This window comes from Bombina bombina, chromosome 3 (assembly GCF_027579735.1).
Source record: "Bombina bombina isolate aBomBom1 chromosome 3, aBomBom1.pri, whole genome shotgun sequence".
In the NCBI taxonomy this organism is placed as follows: Eukaryota; Metazoa; Chordata; class Amphibia; order Anura; family Bombinatoridae; genus Bombina; species Bombina bombina.
The window spans coordinates 893,460,533-893,478,638 of record NC_069501.1 but is presented as its reverse complement, the minus strand read 5'-3'; the positions used below and the strand labels follow the sequence as shown (position 1 = coordinate 893,478,638).

Genomic DNA, 18,106 nt, shown 5'->3' with positions numbered 1-18,106 from the left:
TGGAGAGTATTGTTATGGTATTAGCAGTGCACCGTGGCATTATTTAAGTATGATTGTGCAATCCTATCTATGACTTTATATATATATATATATATATATATATATTTATTATATACATACACATACTTTCCTATAAATTAATTTTGGCACACACAAAGTAGTAACATCTTCCAGACAAATGTGGTATAATGCCTCTGTACTTAAAATGTTCACAGAAAACCTAAGGGCACCTGCTGTTCATCTCACATAAAGGCAATCTTGGAACAATATAGGGAGAGGTGAAACAGAGAAGTGTAACTCAAGTGTATAACTTGAACAAATTAACGCAGTGAAAACCAAACCAGATTTATTGATAGGTATAAACACTATTTCCACAATCTAAAAGTGAAATATTCAGGACTAGTGAAGTATGTACTATAATATAACCAATCTGAAACAATGTGGAACAAGACATGTAAGGCTTTAACAATCTGCAATAGCAAAAAGTTTTTTTTATTTTTGTTGTTTGTTTATTTTGATACACAACACCCCATTTTTTTGTTTAGTGAATCAGGATATCAACGGCCAAACTGAATTAACAAACAAACACAATGTCATAAAGAAGGTTTATATATAAAGCCATATATAAAATGCTCAGCAGTTTCCTATTTTATTAGAATCAGTTTGCAATACATTTTAAAAAATTTCAACTAGAAAAGCTAACTTAACTTTTGGAACCCCCTGCAATAAGGCTGCAAGTCTCATGCATTTGGCTCCTGTGCATACCCCATGCCAGTGATGTGTAACAGAACTGTTATAACTGTTACCAAAATATTTTTTTCCAAACACAAGTATATTGTAAAGTTGCTTCTAATTGTACTTGAAGTGCACTGCTAAGCATTTCAAATGCTATTTTTTTTTAATTTTTTTTTTTTTTTTTTAAATAATGAGAAATCTAAATGGAAAAAAACAGCAGGTAGATAAGGTCCTCTCAAATGGAAAACTGAATATCAGAAAGAAGAGTTTTGAAAATCAGCAATGAGAATAAGTATTTATAGTGTATAGGAGACGAAAAAGAGGCAAGGAGTGCATCCTCCCTAGTCAGAAAGGAAGACTAAATACCTTTTCTCTTGTCCCGCTTATGCTTTAGCTGTGCTGGAAGGGATCTTAGTCTGGCTAGAGCCTGCTCTCGATGATTCATAAAAATAGGACCAGGAAATACAAAGGGGCCTGGGGAGAGATTTTGCACATGCATGGGAAAACTCACAAAATGGAAACACATGAATTAAAAATAATAAAAAAAATAAAATAAAAAAAAGGAATACATAACAGTGTGAATTTTGTGTTTGATTTAAACAGTGATTCTCAATGCATTATATTAACATATGCTTTTACAAGAGAAAAAAGGACGGACAATTCTAACTTATGTCAGTAGCGTACTTGACAAGTAACTTAAATAATTTACATTGTATTTCAAAACGTAATATAAGCATTTGCACAAAGTAACTTGTTAACCTGGACATCTACTTAGCATTGGACTACCATAAAGCATTTTGCTATCATATGATCAAGAACAGAGTTCTTCAAACTAAGGACTGGGGTCTCACACTGGGTTGTACCCAGAGGTCAAGACCTATAAAAAATAAAAGTGTGGGAACTCACCAAGACTTCCACATCCCTCAAAATTAATATTGTTTTATACACACACACACACACTCAAACACTGTATTTATATCTATATAATCTATACACATTGGTTCATTGGTTAATGAAAGCAAATTAAACCCAATGAAGGGTTGAATGGTATCACCCACTTAAGGTGCAATAGTCCTATTTCTGCTGGGGGAAGCTAAATAAACCCAGAGCAAGCCACACAAAAATGCAAGCATCACGTGTTCCACACAGTGCGGGGTGATCACACAGCAGGACCGCTGACAGGCTTACATTTAGTGTACTGTAGGAAGTGTTACTGCCCATTACTATAGGATCTCACTATCCCTCTAACTAGACTGTCCTTTAGTTCCTCCCATCAGCAGCAGCAGTGTTTGCTGAAATGTTTCTGTTCTCTGTTCAGGGGGAACTTAGTTCTACCTACAAAAATAGTGCGTTCCCACTCGACTTGACCCCCGGTTGTACCCACCTATCCGTTTTCCAGTATGCATAGCTTCTGCTGAGTATTTCATGGTGTCACTGGGTAGTGGTAAAATAAAACTTCAAATAAAGTAAGCAACTGCAGGTAGCATTCATAAGCACAATATAGAAACATTTTGTCATATAATTAGGCACAATGCTGGCATGCTGTTGCACCCATGAGGGTCTATGTATTTTAAAATCATTTTTAAAGACTTAACATCAACTTGCGTCTTAATAGCATAACACAGCTGCTTAAAACAAAAATAGTACACTTAGCTGTAGTCTTCAATTACAGAATTGTGAACAGACAAAATGTACCTATTCCAGAATCCACCAAGAGATCCTCTTCATCCCTTTATTTTCATTCTGTTTTAAAGAGACACTGAACCTAATTTTTTTCTTTCGTGATTCAGATAGAGCATGACATTTTAAGCAACTTTCTAATTTACTCCTATTAACAAATTTTCTTCATTCTCTTGGTATCTTTATTTGAAGCGCAAGAATGTAAGTTTAGATGCCGGCCCACTTTTGGTGAGCAACCTTAGTTGTTCTTGCTGATTGGTTGATAAATTCATCCACCAATAAAAAGTGCTGTCCAGAGTACTGAACCAAAAAAAAAAAAAAAAAAAAAAAAATAAGTTAGATGCCTTTTTCAAATAAAGATAGCAAGAGAACTAAGAAAAATTGATAATAGGAGTAAATTAGAAAATTGCACGTTCTATCTGAATCACAAAAAAAAAATTTGGGTTCAGTCTCCCTTTAAGTGCCACGTATATTAGCATCCCTCCTCAAATAGCACTTGGGCTCTATAGCACAGTGATGGTGAACCTTGACACTCCAGATGTTTCAGAACTACATTTCCCATGATGCTCAACAGGACTTCAGCATCATGGGAAATTTAGTTCTGAAACATCTGGAATGCCAAGGTTCGCCATCACTGCTATAGCTCATGAAACCTATACTCTTGTCATTTATAGGATGTGATACATTTTAGTAAACATATTAGATTTGTAGCTCCCCTATCTGCCAACATTTTTGATCAAATAAGCATAGCAGCATGCCATAGGCTGAGAGAGAAAAAAAATCATATAATCTGACTATTTTATCTGTAATAGTGAATTAATAGGAAAGAACAGATGTAGGTGCTGTATTATCAGAATCCAGTTTGGAGCTTGGACTTAAAATCTTGCAAGATTCCTTCTGAAGCACAGAAATTCAGCGGATGTAGAGTGCACATTTTAGTATTTAAAAGTGAGATTTAAATTTCCCATCAGTCCCACACAAACACTGGTCCTATAAGGTTAATGGGCTTCTCTAGAGGAGGCGGTTATAAGGCAATATATGGTACAAGGACAGCAGAAAAAACTGATAATTATCAGAGAGAAAACCAAAGCAGTATAAAAATATGGATAATTGTTTCAGCCAAGTTTTTGAAAGTTGGCTAAAACGTATCAGCAACTATAAACCTTCATTAAAGGGACATAATACTCATATGCTAAATCACTTGAAACTGATGCAGTATAACTGTAAAAAGCTGACAGGAAAATATCACCTGAGCATCTCTATGTAAAAAAGGAAGATATTTTACCTCAAAATCTCCTCAGCTCAGCAAAGTAAGTTCTGTGTAAAAAGTTATACACAGCTGCTGCCCAGCTGCAGGTAAAAAAAAATAAAAAATGAAGAAATGCACAGCAGCCAATAAGCATTTTACTTGGAGATGTTCAGGTGATATTTTCTATTCAGCTTTTTACAGCTATGCTGCATCACTTTCAAGTGTTTCAACATTAGGGTATCATGGCCTTTAAAGTTAGAAGCTGAAAACACAAAATGTTCCCTCATCTACTAAAAAAAATGACATGTAAAAAATAAATTTTTAAGATGTTATTTATACCGTATTAAGTAAAATCAAGAAAATGGAATGCATAGAGTATAAAAAAAAAAAATATGAATCTGCTATATGTATGGCAACCACTGTCCTAACACTACCAATATTTTAGGAGCTGGTTGCACTACACATTTTATTATATATATAAATTAAAATTATGGTGGAGCTAAAAGTTTGAGATTGAAATCCTCCATATCTCAAGTAGGCGGGGATACTTGCCTAGATGTGCTAATTTCCCTGTGCAACAAATACATAATACATTTATATATATATATATATATATATATATATATATATATATATATATATATATATATACACACATACACACAAACACACACATATATATATATATATATATATATATATATATATATATATATATATATATATATATATATATATATATATATATATTAAGTTCAAATATATTTATATAAGTAAATACATCTTACACACCGCAGAGCTATATGAGATGCTGTGTTGAAAGTAGGGGATTGCAGCACTCAGTATTAACTTCTCAAATCTAATATATAGAGACAAGCTGAAACAAAGTATCAAAACAAAGGCTCACACACAGATGGTCCAATTAAAGTGTTACGCATTTATTTACACATGTTTAACCTAAACCCTAATATGCCACTGCAGTGGAACGTATAGCAAAACCTAAACTCATGGGTACTAAATTCATGAATGACTATCACAGACGAATGCTAAAGTAAACATACCAAAGAAATTATAAGGCATAACATAGGAAATCAAACAAAATTGATCCGGATTGGTGTTGATCAATAACACTTGGATTCTAGCTAAGGTCGGCAGAGGTGATTGAAAGTGGATCTACCCAACATAAAGTCTCGAAGTTTGAATTGCACAAACGAATGTGTCAAGAAACGGAACGAGTGATCTGGGTGAGACAAAAGCCAGATGCCAAGTCCTGGCTCACTTCATATGGTATACCTCAAGTCGGCGCCTAAAGAAACCGGAACCCGGTCTGAGCTGCCTGAGACCTATCCTAACTCTTGGAAGAGGTTGTATATGTTTTTCTATATCCTTATTGCCGCAATTTGGGAAAAGTCAGATGTCAATTTCTTATACTCATGGTTTATAAGTGCTGACACAGGAGGACGCTTTTACCTCGAGTCTGTCAGCTGTCTCTCCAATAACAGTACATTTTCAGGATGAACTCAGATGCTGCTTTTTTGTATAAGAAATTTCACCATAACTAACACAAGATTTGTGGAAATTTTGTTTCATTTGGGACATTTTGTTTCAATTTTGTTTGATTTCCTATGTTATGCCTTATAATTTCTTTGGTATGTTTACTTTAGCATTCGTCTGTGATAGTCATTCATGAATTTAGTACCCATGAGTTTAGGTTTTGCTATACGTTCCACTGCAGTGGCATATTAGGGTTTAGGTTAAACATGTGTAAATAAATGCGTAACACTTTAATTGGACCATCTGTGTGTGAGCCTTTGTTTTGATACTTTGTTTCAGCTTGTCTCTATATATTAGATTTGAGAAGTTAATACTGAGTGCTGCAATCCCCTACTTTCAACACAGCATCTCATATAGCTCTGCGGTGTGTAAGATGTATTTACTTATATAAATATATTTGAACTTAATAAAATATTTGGGGTCTGCACCAGGACCTGGTTTATCTAGCACTATCCAGGTTTATATTTTATCAGGCAATTTACCCCATAGTTGCAATATGGGAGCCTGACTGTAATTTTCTCTACCTATTAACTCTAATTAATCTATATATATATATATATATATATATATATATATATATATATATATATATATATATATATATATATATATATATATATATACACACACACATACATTTTAGAAACATACTGAAATGTAGGCAACTACACAATATACTAGCAACATATCAGTTGGTTCTGAACTTAATGGATTATTATTTTTCCATGACCTGAATTTAATCGACATAAAAAAGGAACATTTACTATTATCAAATGTACCTCTTTTTTGTGGTATATTTTCAAAATGATCTCCTTTTAATAAGGGCATATCTAGCTATGTTCAGGAAGGAACATGCATGTAATTAGAGTTTATCTAGTTAGGTTCAGGAGCATGCATGTAATGAGAGCTTTCTAGCTAGGTTCAGAAGCATACATGTGTCTCATGCTGTATAAGGCATAAGAGTTTGCAACAATCTACATATAGTGCTCCTGAGTCTGCTCTGATGGAAAGGCGTTCAGATTCAACATATGATACCAAGTGCTAAAGGTAATTTAGAAAAGTAAATTGGAAACTTGTTAAAAATTGTGTGCTCTGTATAAATCACAAAAGTTTAATTTTGTATTTACGGTCCTTTTAATTCAATATGCCAACTGGTTCATTTATGTTACCACATAGGAGCACTGAGGAAATAGTTATTTTCATATAAAGAAGAAAATGATATTTAACCTACACTTTACAGCTTACATTTATTAACAAAGCATAAGCAAGAAAAATATCTGCAAGTTAGAATATGTAGGATGGAAACACAGTCCTTAATGATATACAAGAGATAAAATTGCTTTTTGTTAATAAAATACAAAAATTTACATTTTTATTACCCCTGCACAAAGAATTAAACTCTGAATAGCAAAGACTTAAAGGGACAATAAACCCACAATCTTTCTTTCATGATTAAGATAGAGAATGCCATTTTAAACAACTTTCCAATTTACTTCTATTGTCTAATATACTTCATTCTCTTGATATTCTTTCCTGAAAAGCATATCTAGATAGGCTCAGTAGCTCCTGATTGGTGGCTGCACATATTTGCCTCATGTGATTGGCTAACCCATGTGCATTGCTATTTCGTTAACAAAGGATATCTAAAGAATGAAGCAAATTAGATAATAGAAGTAAATTGGAATGTTGTTTAAAATTGTATTCTCTGTCTGAATCATGGAAGAAACATTTTGGGTTTATTGTGCACAGGAGAGCTCGTGTGCAATGGTAAATGCAGGCAGCAATCCACCAGAGAAGTAGCCGGATAGACAGGGATGATAAATCAAGCCCAAAGTGATGGCAAACTCACAGAAACAACTTTTTCCTATGATGTAGTGCAAATCAAAATTAGACCAATAGCGTATTACTTAGCTGTGAATGCAGTTCAGCATCAATATTTCTGCATATTAGTGTCATTCCCCCCATACATGTCTTCACTAGCCAACCATAAGCGAAAACGTACAGCTTGCCATAGTCTATGGAAACAACTATATGCATATGTAGTATAGTTACAAACACGTAATTTAGCCAATCACATTCCATTGACGTCACCAAGCGCGTGCTTGTTATGGTAGCACATGCGTGGCACAGGAAAGGGGAGTCCCAATTGGCTAAACATAAATTATGCTTACCTGATAATTTAATTTCCATCGAGGTCTAAGGAGGTCTAAGGAGGACCAGGTAGCCGCCTTACAAATTTGCTCCATAGAGGCCTTATTCTTGAAGGCCCAAGACGAAGCCACAGCTCTAGTTGAATGAGCCGTGATCCTCTGAGGAGGCGTGTTATGTCCCGCTATCTCATAGGCCAAGCGAATCAAGCTTCTCAACCAAAAGGACAAAGAAATAGAAGAGGCCCTCTGCCCTTGCCCTTCCCTGAATACACCACAAAAAGAGATGTAGACTATCTGAAATCCTTCGTAGCCTGAAGATAGAACTTTAAGGCATGAGTAACCTCTCCTTAGACACAAAAGGAAGAACAACTATTTCCTGACTGATGTTAAGATTAGACACCATCTTGGGGAGAAACCCCAAACCAGTGCGAAGTACAGCCTTATCTGCATGGAAAAACTAGATAAGGAGGCTCTCATTTCAAGGCAGCCAGTTTACACTCTGCGTGCCGATCCAATAGCCAACAGGAAGAGAACCTTCCAGGACAGAAACATAATGTCAACGGAATGCATAGGCTCAAACAGAACCTTCTGCAATACCCTAAGAACCAAGTTTAAGCTCCATGGAGGAGCAGACTGTCTAAAGACAGGCCTGATTGTAAACAGAGCCTGAACAAAAGATTTAATGTCAGGGAGCTCAGCGAGTCTCCTATGCAACAAGATGGATAATGCCGAAATCTGTCCCTTTAAGAAACTGGCGGCAAGACCTTTCTCCAAACCATCTTGGAGAAAGGACAGAATCCTGGCTACCTTCACCTTGTGCCAAGGATATCCATGCTTCTCACACCAGGATAAGTAAGTCCTCCACACCTTATGGTAGATGCGACGAGTGACTGGCTTCCTTGACTGAACTAGAGTATCAATCACGCTTTCCGAAAAGCCTCTCTTGGCCAAGACTAGGCGTTCAATCTCCACGCAGTCAGCCTCAGAGAATCTAGATTCCGATGTTGTAAAGGGCCCTGTTACAGCAGATCCCTGCGACAGGGTAACTTCCAGGGCGGAGAGGATGATATCCCCACCAAATACGCAAACCACGCCCTCCGCGGCCATGATGGAACAATCAGAATGGCCGAAGCTCGCTCCTGTTTGATGCGTGCCACTACACGCGGTAGGAGTGGTAACGGTGGAAAAATGTAAGCTAGGCTGGACCCCCAAGCTACCGCTAAGGCATCTATCAGCTCTGCCTGGGTATCCCTGGACCTCGACCCGTATCAGGGAAGCTTGCAATTGAGTCTGGACGCCATGAGATCGAGGGTAGCTTGCAATTGAGTCTGGACGCCATGAGATCGAGGGTAGCTTGCAATTGAGTCTGGACGCCATGAGATCTAGGGAAGCTTGCAATTGAGTCTGGACGCCATGAGATCTATCTCCGGCGTTCCCCATCTGAGACAAATCCCTGCAAACACCTCTGGGTGAAGAGACCATTCCCCCGGGTGGAAGGATTGTCTGCTGAGAAAACATAATTTATGTAAGAACTTACCTGATAAATTCATTTCTTTCATATTAGCAAGAGTCCATGAGCCAGTGACGTATGGGATATACATTCCTACCAGGAGGGGCAAAGTTTCCCAAACCTTAAAATGCCTATAAATACACCCCTCACCACACCCACAATTCAGTTTAACGAATAGCCAAGAAGTGGGGTGATAAGAAAAAAGTGCGAAAGCATATAAAATAAGGAATTGGAATAATTGTGCTTTATACAAAAAAATCATAACCACCACAAAAAAGGGCGGGCCTCATGGACTCTTGCTAATATGAAAGAAATGAATTTATCAGGTAAGTTCTTACATAAATTATGTTTTCTTTCATGTAATTAGCAAGAGTCCATGAGCTAGTGACGTATGGGATAATGACTACCCAAGATGTGGATCTTTCCACACAAGAGTCACTAGAGAGGGAGGGATAAAATAAAGACAGCCAATTCCTGCTGAAAATAATCCACACCCAAAATAAAGTTTAATGAAAAACATAAGCAGAAGATTCAAACTGAAACCACTGCCAAAAGTACTTTTCTACCAAAAACTGCTTCAGAAGAAGAAAACACATCAAAATGGTAGAATTTAGAAAAAGTATGCAAAGAGGACCAAGTTGCTGCTTTGCAAATCTGATCAATCGAAGCTTCATTCCTAAACGCCCAGGAAGTATAAACTGACCTAGTAGAATGAACTGTAATCCTTAGAGGCGGAGTTTTTACCCGACTCGACATAAGCATGATGAAATAAAGATTTCAACCAAGATGCCAAAGAAATGGCAGAAGCTTTCTGGCCTTTTCTAGAACCGGAAAAGATGACAAATAATACAAAGCCCTAACAGCATCCAAAGAATGCAATGATTTCTCCTAGAATTCATAGGATTAGGACATAATGAAGGAACCACAATTTCTCTACTAAGGTTGTTAGAATTCACAACCTTAGGTAAAAAATTCAAAAGAAGTTCGCAGCACCGCCTCATCCTGATGAAAAATCAGAAAAGGAGACTCACAAGAAAGAGCAGATAATTCAGAGACTCTTCTGGCAGAAGAGATGGCCAAAAGAAACAAAACTTTCCAAGAAAGTAATATAACGACCAAAGAATGCATGGGTTCAAAAGGAGGAGCTTGAAAAGCCCCCAGAACCAAATTCAAATTCCAAGGAGGAGAAATTGACTTAATGACAGGTTTTATACGAACCAAAGCTTGTACAAAACAATGAAATATCAGGAAGATTAGCAATCCTTCTGTGAAAAAAGAACAGAAAGAGCAGAGATTTGTCCTTTCAAGGAACTTGCGGACAAACCTTTATCTAAACCATCCTGAAGAAACTGAAAAATTCTCGGTATTCAAAAAGAAAGCCAAGAAAAAATGATGAGAAAGACACTAAGAAATATAAGTCTTCCAGACTCTATAATATATCTCACTAGATACAGATTTACGTGCCTGTCACATAGTATTAAAAACAGAGTCAGAGAAACCTTCTTTGACCAAGAATCAAGCGTTCAAACTCTATACCTTAAAATTTAAGGATTTGAGATCCTGATGGAAAAAAAGGACCTTGCGACAGAAAGTCTGGTCTTAACGGAAGAGTCCACAGCTGGCAAGAGGCCATCCGGACAAGATCCGCATACCAAAACCTGTGAGGCCATGCTGGAGCTACCAGCAGGACAAACGAGCATTCCTTAGAATCTTGGAGAATAATCTTGGAAGAAGAACTAGAGGCGGAAAGATATAGGCAGGATGATACTTCCAAGGAAGTGATAATGCATCCACTGCCCCCGCCCGAGGATCCCAGGATCTGGATAGATACCAGGGAAGTTTCTTGTTTAGATGAGAAGCCATCAGATGTATTTCTGGGAGTTCCCACATTTGAACAATCTGAAGAAATACCTCTGGGTGAAGAGACCATTCGCCCGGATGCAACGTTTGGCGACTGAGATAATCCGCTTCCCAATTGTCTATACCTGGGATATGAACCGCAGAGATTAGACAGGAGCTGGATTCCGCCCAAACCAAAATTCGAGATACTTTTTTCATAGCCAGAGGACTGTGAGTCCCTCCTTGATGATTGATGTATGCCACAGCTGTGACATTGTCTATCTGAAAACAAATGAACAACTCTCTCTTCAGAAGAGGCCAAGACTGAAGAGCTCTGAAAATTGCACGGAGTTCAAAAATATTGATCGGTAATCTCACCTCCTGAGATTCCCAAACCCCTTGTGCCGTCAGAGACCCCCACACAGCTCCCCAACCTGTAAGACTTGCATCTGTTGAGATTATAGTCCAGGTCGAAAGAACAAAGAAGCCCCCTGAACTAAACGATGGTGAACTGTCCACCATGTCAGAGAGTGTCGTATAATCGGCTAAAGATATTCAAGGGACACTGTACCCAAAATATTTCTTTTGTGATTCAGATTGAGCAAGACATTTTAAGCAACTTTCTAATTTACTCCTATTATCAATTTTTCTTCGTTCTCTTGCTATCATTATTTGAAAAAGAAGGCATCTAAGCTTTTTTTGGGTTCAGTACTCTGGACAGCACTTTTTTTTATTGGTGGATGAATTTATCCACCAATCAGCAAGGACAACCCAGGTTGTTCACCAAAAATGGGCCGGCATTTAAACTTACATTCTTGCATTTCAAATAAAGATACCAAGAGAATGAAGACAATTTGATAATAGGAGTAAATTAGAAAGTTGCTTAAAATTTCATGCTCAATCTGAATCACGAAAGAAAATTTTTGGGTACAATGTCCCTTTAATTGAGATATCTTTGTGTAATCCCTGCACCACTGGTTCAGCATACAGAGCTGAAGAGGTCGCATGTGAAAACGAGCAAAGGAGATCGCATCCGATGCGGCAGTCCTAAGACCTAAAATTTCCCATGCATAAGGCTACCAAAGGGAATGATTGTGACTGAAGGTTTTCACAAGCTGATATCAATGTTAAACTTCTCTTATCTGACAAGGACAGAGTCATAGACACTGAATCTATCTGGAAACCTAAAAAGGTTACCCTTGTCTGAGGAAACAATGAACTGATTGGTAAATTGATCCTCCAACCATGATCTTGAAGAAACAACACAAGTCGATTCGTATGAGATTCTGCGAAAATGTGAAGACTGAGCAAGTACCAAGATATCGTCCAAAAAAGGAAATACCAAAACCCTGTTCTCTGATTACAGACAGAAGGGCACCGAGAACCTTTGAAAAAAATTATTGGAGCTGACGCTAGGCCAAACAGTAGAGCCACAAAACTGGTAATGCTTGTCTAAAAAGAGAATCTCAGAAACTAAAAGTGATCTGGATGAATCGGAATATGCAGATATGCATCCTGTAAATCTATTGTAGACATATAATGCCCTTGCTAAACAAAAGGCAGGATAGTCCTACAGTTACCATCTTGAATGTTGGTATCCTTACATAACGATTCAATATAGATAGATCCGGAACTGGTCTGAAGGAATTGACCTTCTTTGGTACAATGAAGAGATAGAATAAAACCCCAGCCCCTGTTCCAGAACTGGAACTGGCATAATTACTCCAGCCAACTCTAGATCTGAAACACATTTCAGAAATGCTGAGCCTTTGCTGTGTTTACTGGGACACGGAAAAGAAAAAAAAAAAAAATCTCTTTGCAGGAGGCCTTAACTTGAAGCCAATTCTGTACCTTAAAAGAAAACGTAAACTGCCCCATACCAGCTGAGCTGGAATGAGGGCCGCACTTTCATGGGTATTTAGGAGCTGGCTACAGGTTTCTATAAGGCTTGGATATATTCCAAACTGGAAATGGTTTCCAAACTGATACCGCTCCTAAGGATGAAGGATCAGGCTTTTGTTCCTTGTTGTGAGGAAAGGAACGAAAATGATTATTAGACCTAAATTTACCTTAGATTTTTTTATCCTTTGGTAAAAAAGTTCCCTTCCCTCCAGTAACAGTTGAGATAATAGAATCCAACTGAAAATCGAATAATTTATTACCCTGGAAAGGGAAAGCAAAGTCGACTTAGAAGACATATCAGTATTCCAAGTTTTAAGCCATAAAGTTTTTCTAGCTAAAATAGCTAGAGACATATACCTGACATCAACTCTAATGATATCAAGAGATGGTATCACAAATAAAATTATTAGCATGTTATAGAATAATAATAATGCTATAAAATTATGATCTGTTACTTGTTGCGCTAAAGCTTCTAATCAAAAAGTTGAAGCTGCAGCAACATCCGCTAAAAATATAGCAGGTCTAAGAAGATTACCTGAACATAAGTAAGCTTTTCTTAGAAAGGATTCAATCTTCCTATCTAAAGGATCCTTAAATGAAGTACTATCTGCCATAGGAATAGTAGTACGTTTAGCAGGAGTAGAGACAGCCCCATTTAACCTTAGAGATTTTGTCCCAAAACTCTAATCTGTCAGATGGCACAGGATATAATTGCTTAAACGTTTAGAAGGAGTAAATGAATTACCCAAATTATTCCATTCCCTGGAAATTACTTCAGAAATAGCATCAGGGAGAGAAAACACTTCTGGAATAACTACAGGAGATTTAAAAACCTTATTTAAACGTTTAGATTTAGTATCAAGAGGACCAGAATCCTCTATTTCTAATGCAATTAATACTTCTTTAAGTAAAGAACGAATAAATTCCATCTTGAACAAATACAAAGATTTATCAGCATCAACCTCTGAGACAGAAACCTCTGAACCAGAAGAACCATTATCAGTATCAGAATGATGATGTTCATTTAAAAATTCATCTGAAAAAAGAGAAGTTTTAAAAGACTTTTATGTATACTAGAAGGAGAAATAACAGACATAGCCTTCTTAATGGATTTAAAAAAAATAAAATCTCTTATGTTATCAGGAACACTCTGAAAATTAGATGTTGACGGAACAGCAACAGGTAATGTAACAGTACCAAAGGAAAATTTATCTGCATTAATAAGTTTGACATGACATGCAATACAAACAACAGCTGGAGAAACAGATACCAAAAGTTTATAGCAGATACACTTAGCTTGGTAGCTCCAGCACTAGACAGCGATTTTCCTGTAGTATCTTCTGACTCAGATGCAACGTGAGACATCTTGCAATATGTAAGAGAAAAAACAACATATAAAGCAAAATTGATCAAATTCCTTAAATGACAGTTTCAGGAATGGGAAAAAAATGCCAAAGAACAAGCTTCTAGCAACCAGAAGCAATGAAAAATGAGACTTAAATAATGTGGAGACAAAAGCGACGCCCATATTTTTTAGCGCCAAATAAGACGCCCACATTATTTGGCGCCTAAATGCTTTTGGCGCCAAAAATGACGCCACATCCGGAACGCCAACATTTTTGGCGCAAAATAACGTAAAAAAATGACGCAACTTCCGGCGACACGTATGACGCCGGAAACGGAAAAGAATTTTTTTGCGCCAAAAAAGTCCGCGCCAAGAATGACGCAATAAAATGAAGCATTTTCAGCCCCCGCGAGCCTAACAGCCCACAGGGAAAAAGAGTCAAATATTTGAATGAATTGAAAAAATGAATAATTCAAATGCATAATCCCAAATATGAAACTGACTGTCTGAAAAATAAGGAAAGTTGAACATTCTGAGTCAAGGCAAATAAATGTTTGAATACATATATTTAGAACTTATAAACAAAGTGCCCAACCATAGCTTAGAGTGTCACAGAAAATAAGATTTACTTACCCCAGGACACTCATCTACATGTTTGTAGAAAGCCAAACCAGTACTTTAACGAGAATCAGCAGAGGTAATGGTATATATAAGAGTATATCGTCGATCTGAAAAGGGAGGTAAGAGATGAATCTCTACGACCGATAACAGAGAACCTATGAAATAGACCCCGTAGAAGGAGATCACTGCATTCAAATAGGCAATACTCTCCTCACATCCCTCTGACATTCACTGCACGCTGAGAGGAAAACCGGGCCCCAACTTGCTGCGGAGCGCATATCAACGTAGAATCTAGCACAAACTTACTTCACCACCTCCATCGGAGGCAAAGTTTGTAAAACTGAATTGTGGGTGTGGTGAGGGGTGTATTTATAGGCATTTTAAGGTTTGGGAAACTTTCCCCCTCCTGGTAGGAATGTATATCCCATACGTCACTAGCTCATGGACTCTTGCTAATTACATGAAAGAAAGTCCACTTCCCACTTGTCTACACCTGGAATGTGAATCGCTGAGAGCGAGTGGCTGTGGGACTCCACCTACTCCAAGATCCGAGACACCTCCCTCATTGCTAGGGAGCTCCTCATACCACCGTGATGGTTGATGTAAGTCACCGAGGTAATGTTGTTGGTCTGGAATCTGATGAAGCTGAACGACCCCAGAGGAGGCCATGCCTTCAGAGCATTGAAGATTGCTTGGAGTTCCAGAATATTTATCGGAAGGAGAGACTCCTCCTGGGACATTTTTCCTTGTGCCATCCTAGCACCCCAAACAGCTCCCCATCCTGCCAGACTTTCGTCCGTGGTCACAATCTCCCAGGACGGTCTCAAGGAGGATGTCCCCATGGACAGTTGCTCCGGACGGATCCACCAGGAGAGTTTCGAGTCCGAGAATCCATGTATATCTGCTGTGATAAATCTGAATGATCGCCGTTCCATTGTCTAAAAATGCACAATTGAAGAGGTCTGAGATGGAACCTGGCGAATGGGATGACGTCTATGCTTGAAACCATGAGTCCGATCACCTCCATACACTGAGCTAGAGGAGGACTGAAGGGCCAGACAGGTGGACGCAATCTTCCTGCATCAATGTCTGTGAGAAAGATTTTTATGGATATCGAGTCTATTATCGTGCCCAGGAACTCCACCCTGTTTATGGGAACCAGGGAACTCTTTCCTGAGTTGATCTTCCAACTGTGAGATTAGAGCAGAAGAGCCCTCAAATGATCCTCTGCTTGACTGAGGGACAGCGCCTGGACTAGGAAGGCGCCACAGCAATGCCTCTGGATCTGGCCATTGCAAGTAGTGCCCCAGAACCTTCGTGAAGACTCTAGGGGCCGTCGCCAGACCAAAAGGAAGAGTAGAATGTGCCCTCCTTCTTTGGAACCACAAAAAGATTGGAATAGTACCCTAGACCCCATTCTGCTTGGGGTACTGGTACGATAAACGCAGAGAGAAGCGAGATCTCTCACACACTCTAGAAAGGCCTCTCTTTTCTGGTCTTGAAGAAAGGTTTGACAGGAGGAATCTGCCCCTGGGCAGATGCGATCTGAACCCTATCCTGTAACCCTGAGTGACCACATCCAGTACCCAAGGGTCCTTAACCTCCTGCAACCAGGCTTCTGAGAAGAGAGATAATCTGCCCCCTACTTGGTCCGGAGACCGGTCGGGGGCCGCCACTTCATGCCGATTTCGTCTCGGCGGGCTTCTTGCTCTGCTTAGACTTGTTACAAGATTGAGCCGGCTTCCAAGTTCCCTTGGACTGGCCTGCTTTCATGGCAGGCTGCTGGCGCTGGACCTTGTCCGCACGAAAGGGATGAAAAGTAGATCCCTTAGGCTTAGCCTTCTTATCCTGCAGTAGGAAAGCTCCCTTGCCTCCCATAACCGTGGATATGATCGAATCCAATCCTGGACCGAACAGAATCTTTCCTTGAAAAGGCAGGGACAACAGCCTCGACTTAGAGGTCATGTCCGCAGACCAAGACTTTAGCCACAGAGCCCTGCAAGCTAAAACTGAAAAACCTGACACCTTAGCGTTCAGGCGAATAATTTGCATATTGGCATCACAGATGAAAGAATTGGCGACCTTCAGCGCCTTAATCTTATCTTGTATCTCACCAATGGAAGTCTCCCCCTCAACCATTTCACACAGGGATTCACACCAATATGTCGCAGCTCCAGCAACGACCGCTGCTGGCTGAAAAACAAACCCTGTGTGCTGAAACATTTTTCTTAACATGTTTTCCAGCTTTTATCCATGGGCTCTTTAAACAACAAACTATCCTCTACGGGAATAGTTGTTCGATTCACGAGCATAGAGATAGCACCATCCACCTTAGGAACGGTACCCCACAGCTCAAGCTGAGAGTCTGGAACAGGAAACCGTTTCTTAAAGGAAGAAGGGGAAAAGGAAGAAGGGGAAAAGGAAGAAGGGGAAAAGGAAGAACCTAATCGCTCCCATTCATTCTTAATAATATTAGCCATCTTAACAGGAACCGGGAAAGTCTGAGGTACTACCCTGTCCTCGTATACCTTATCTAGCTTAGGAATTGAAGGTTCCTCCAGAATCTTAGGCTCCGGAACATCCAGAGTAGCAAGCACCTGCCTCAGCAAAAAGCGCATATTCTCCATCCTAAACCTAAAATCAGGCTCCTCCACAGCCGGAGGTTTAGATGACACAGACTCCGGCCCAGAAGGGGCCTCCTCCGAAGAGTCAGAGTGGGCCTCGTCATCGTATAATGCCTCTGGGGTTTCCATCGGCGTAGACAACCCCTAGGCCGGGCCGCCATGATACACCTTACGCTTAGCAGAACGTGATAAGGCAGGTATCACTTTTGAAACCGCTGATTCCAGTTGGTCCGCAAAGTCTGAAGGCCAACAAATCTCTCCCGAAGGAGTAACGGTTGAACCCCGGGGCGCTGCATGTGCAATAGGATATGAATGCAGGAAACGCACCTCACGGGACGAGGAACCCTCAGAGGTGGACGGCTCTGTAGTAGTAGACATTAGTTTACATTTAGATGTCGTAACTTTATCAAGGCATGTGGAACATAGTTGAGCAGGCTGATCTACCAGAACCTCCTCACAATAAACACAGGAATGAGACTTTATTAAAGAGGGAGAACCCTCTAACGCGTCAGAGTCCTCCATAGCTTGCGCTTTTAATACGGACTAGCTTATCATAAATAGGCACCTTTATACCTCCAATGGCCGGGGCACTCACCACCTCCTAGGACCCGGACTACAGAAACCATTTCGTCTCCAGGAATATTAACCCTTGATTCTTTAAAAATTAAAGGCGTCACACACTGTGACCCTGTCTTCCGTGTTATCATTACGAATAAAAAATGAAACAATCTTTGTGATGAAAGGCAAAGAATGACTGGGGTATGAGGGAAGTGGGGGGGGGTATTTAAGCTTTTGGCTGGGGTGTCTTTGCCTCCTCCTGGTGGCCAGGTTCTTAATTCCCAGCCGTAATGAATGAAGCCGTGGACTCTCCTCCCCTTTAGATGGAAAGTAAACATT

The 18,106-nt window shown here is 39.2% G+C and overlaps 1 protein-coding gene across 1 annotated transcript in view; it reads right to left on the bottom strand.

Annotated features, from left to right (window-relative positions):
* The window catches only part of MYCBP2 (MYC binding protein 2), a gene marked incomplete in the record, with an annotated part of 1,460,675 nt that overhangs the window by 996,805 nt on the left and 445,764 nt on the right, over positions 1 to 18,106 (bottom strand). The window contains 1 exon segment of the mRNA XM_053707907.1: positions 1,102 to 1,209. Coding sequence (XP_053563882.1) covers positions 1,102 to 1,209 — 108 coding nt within the window.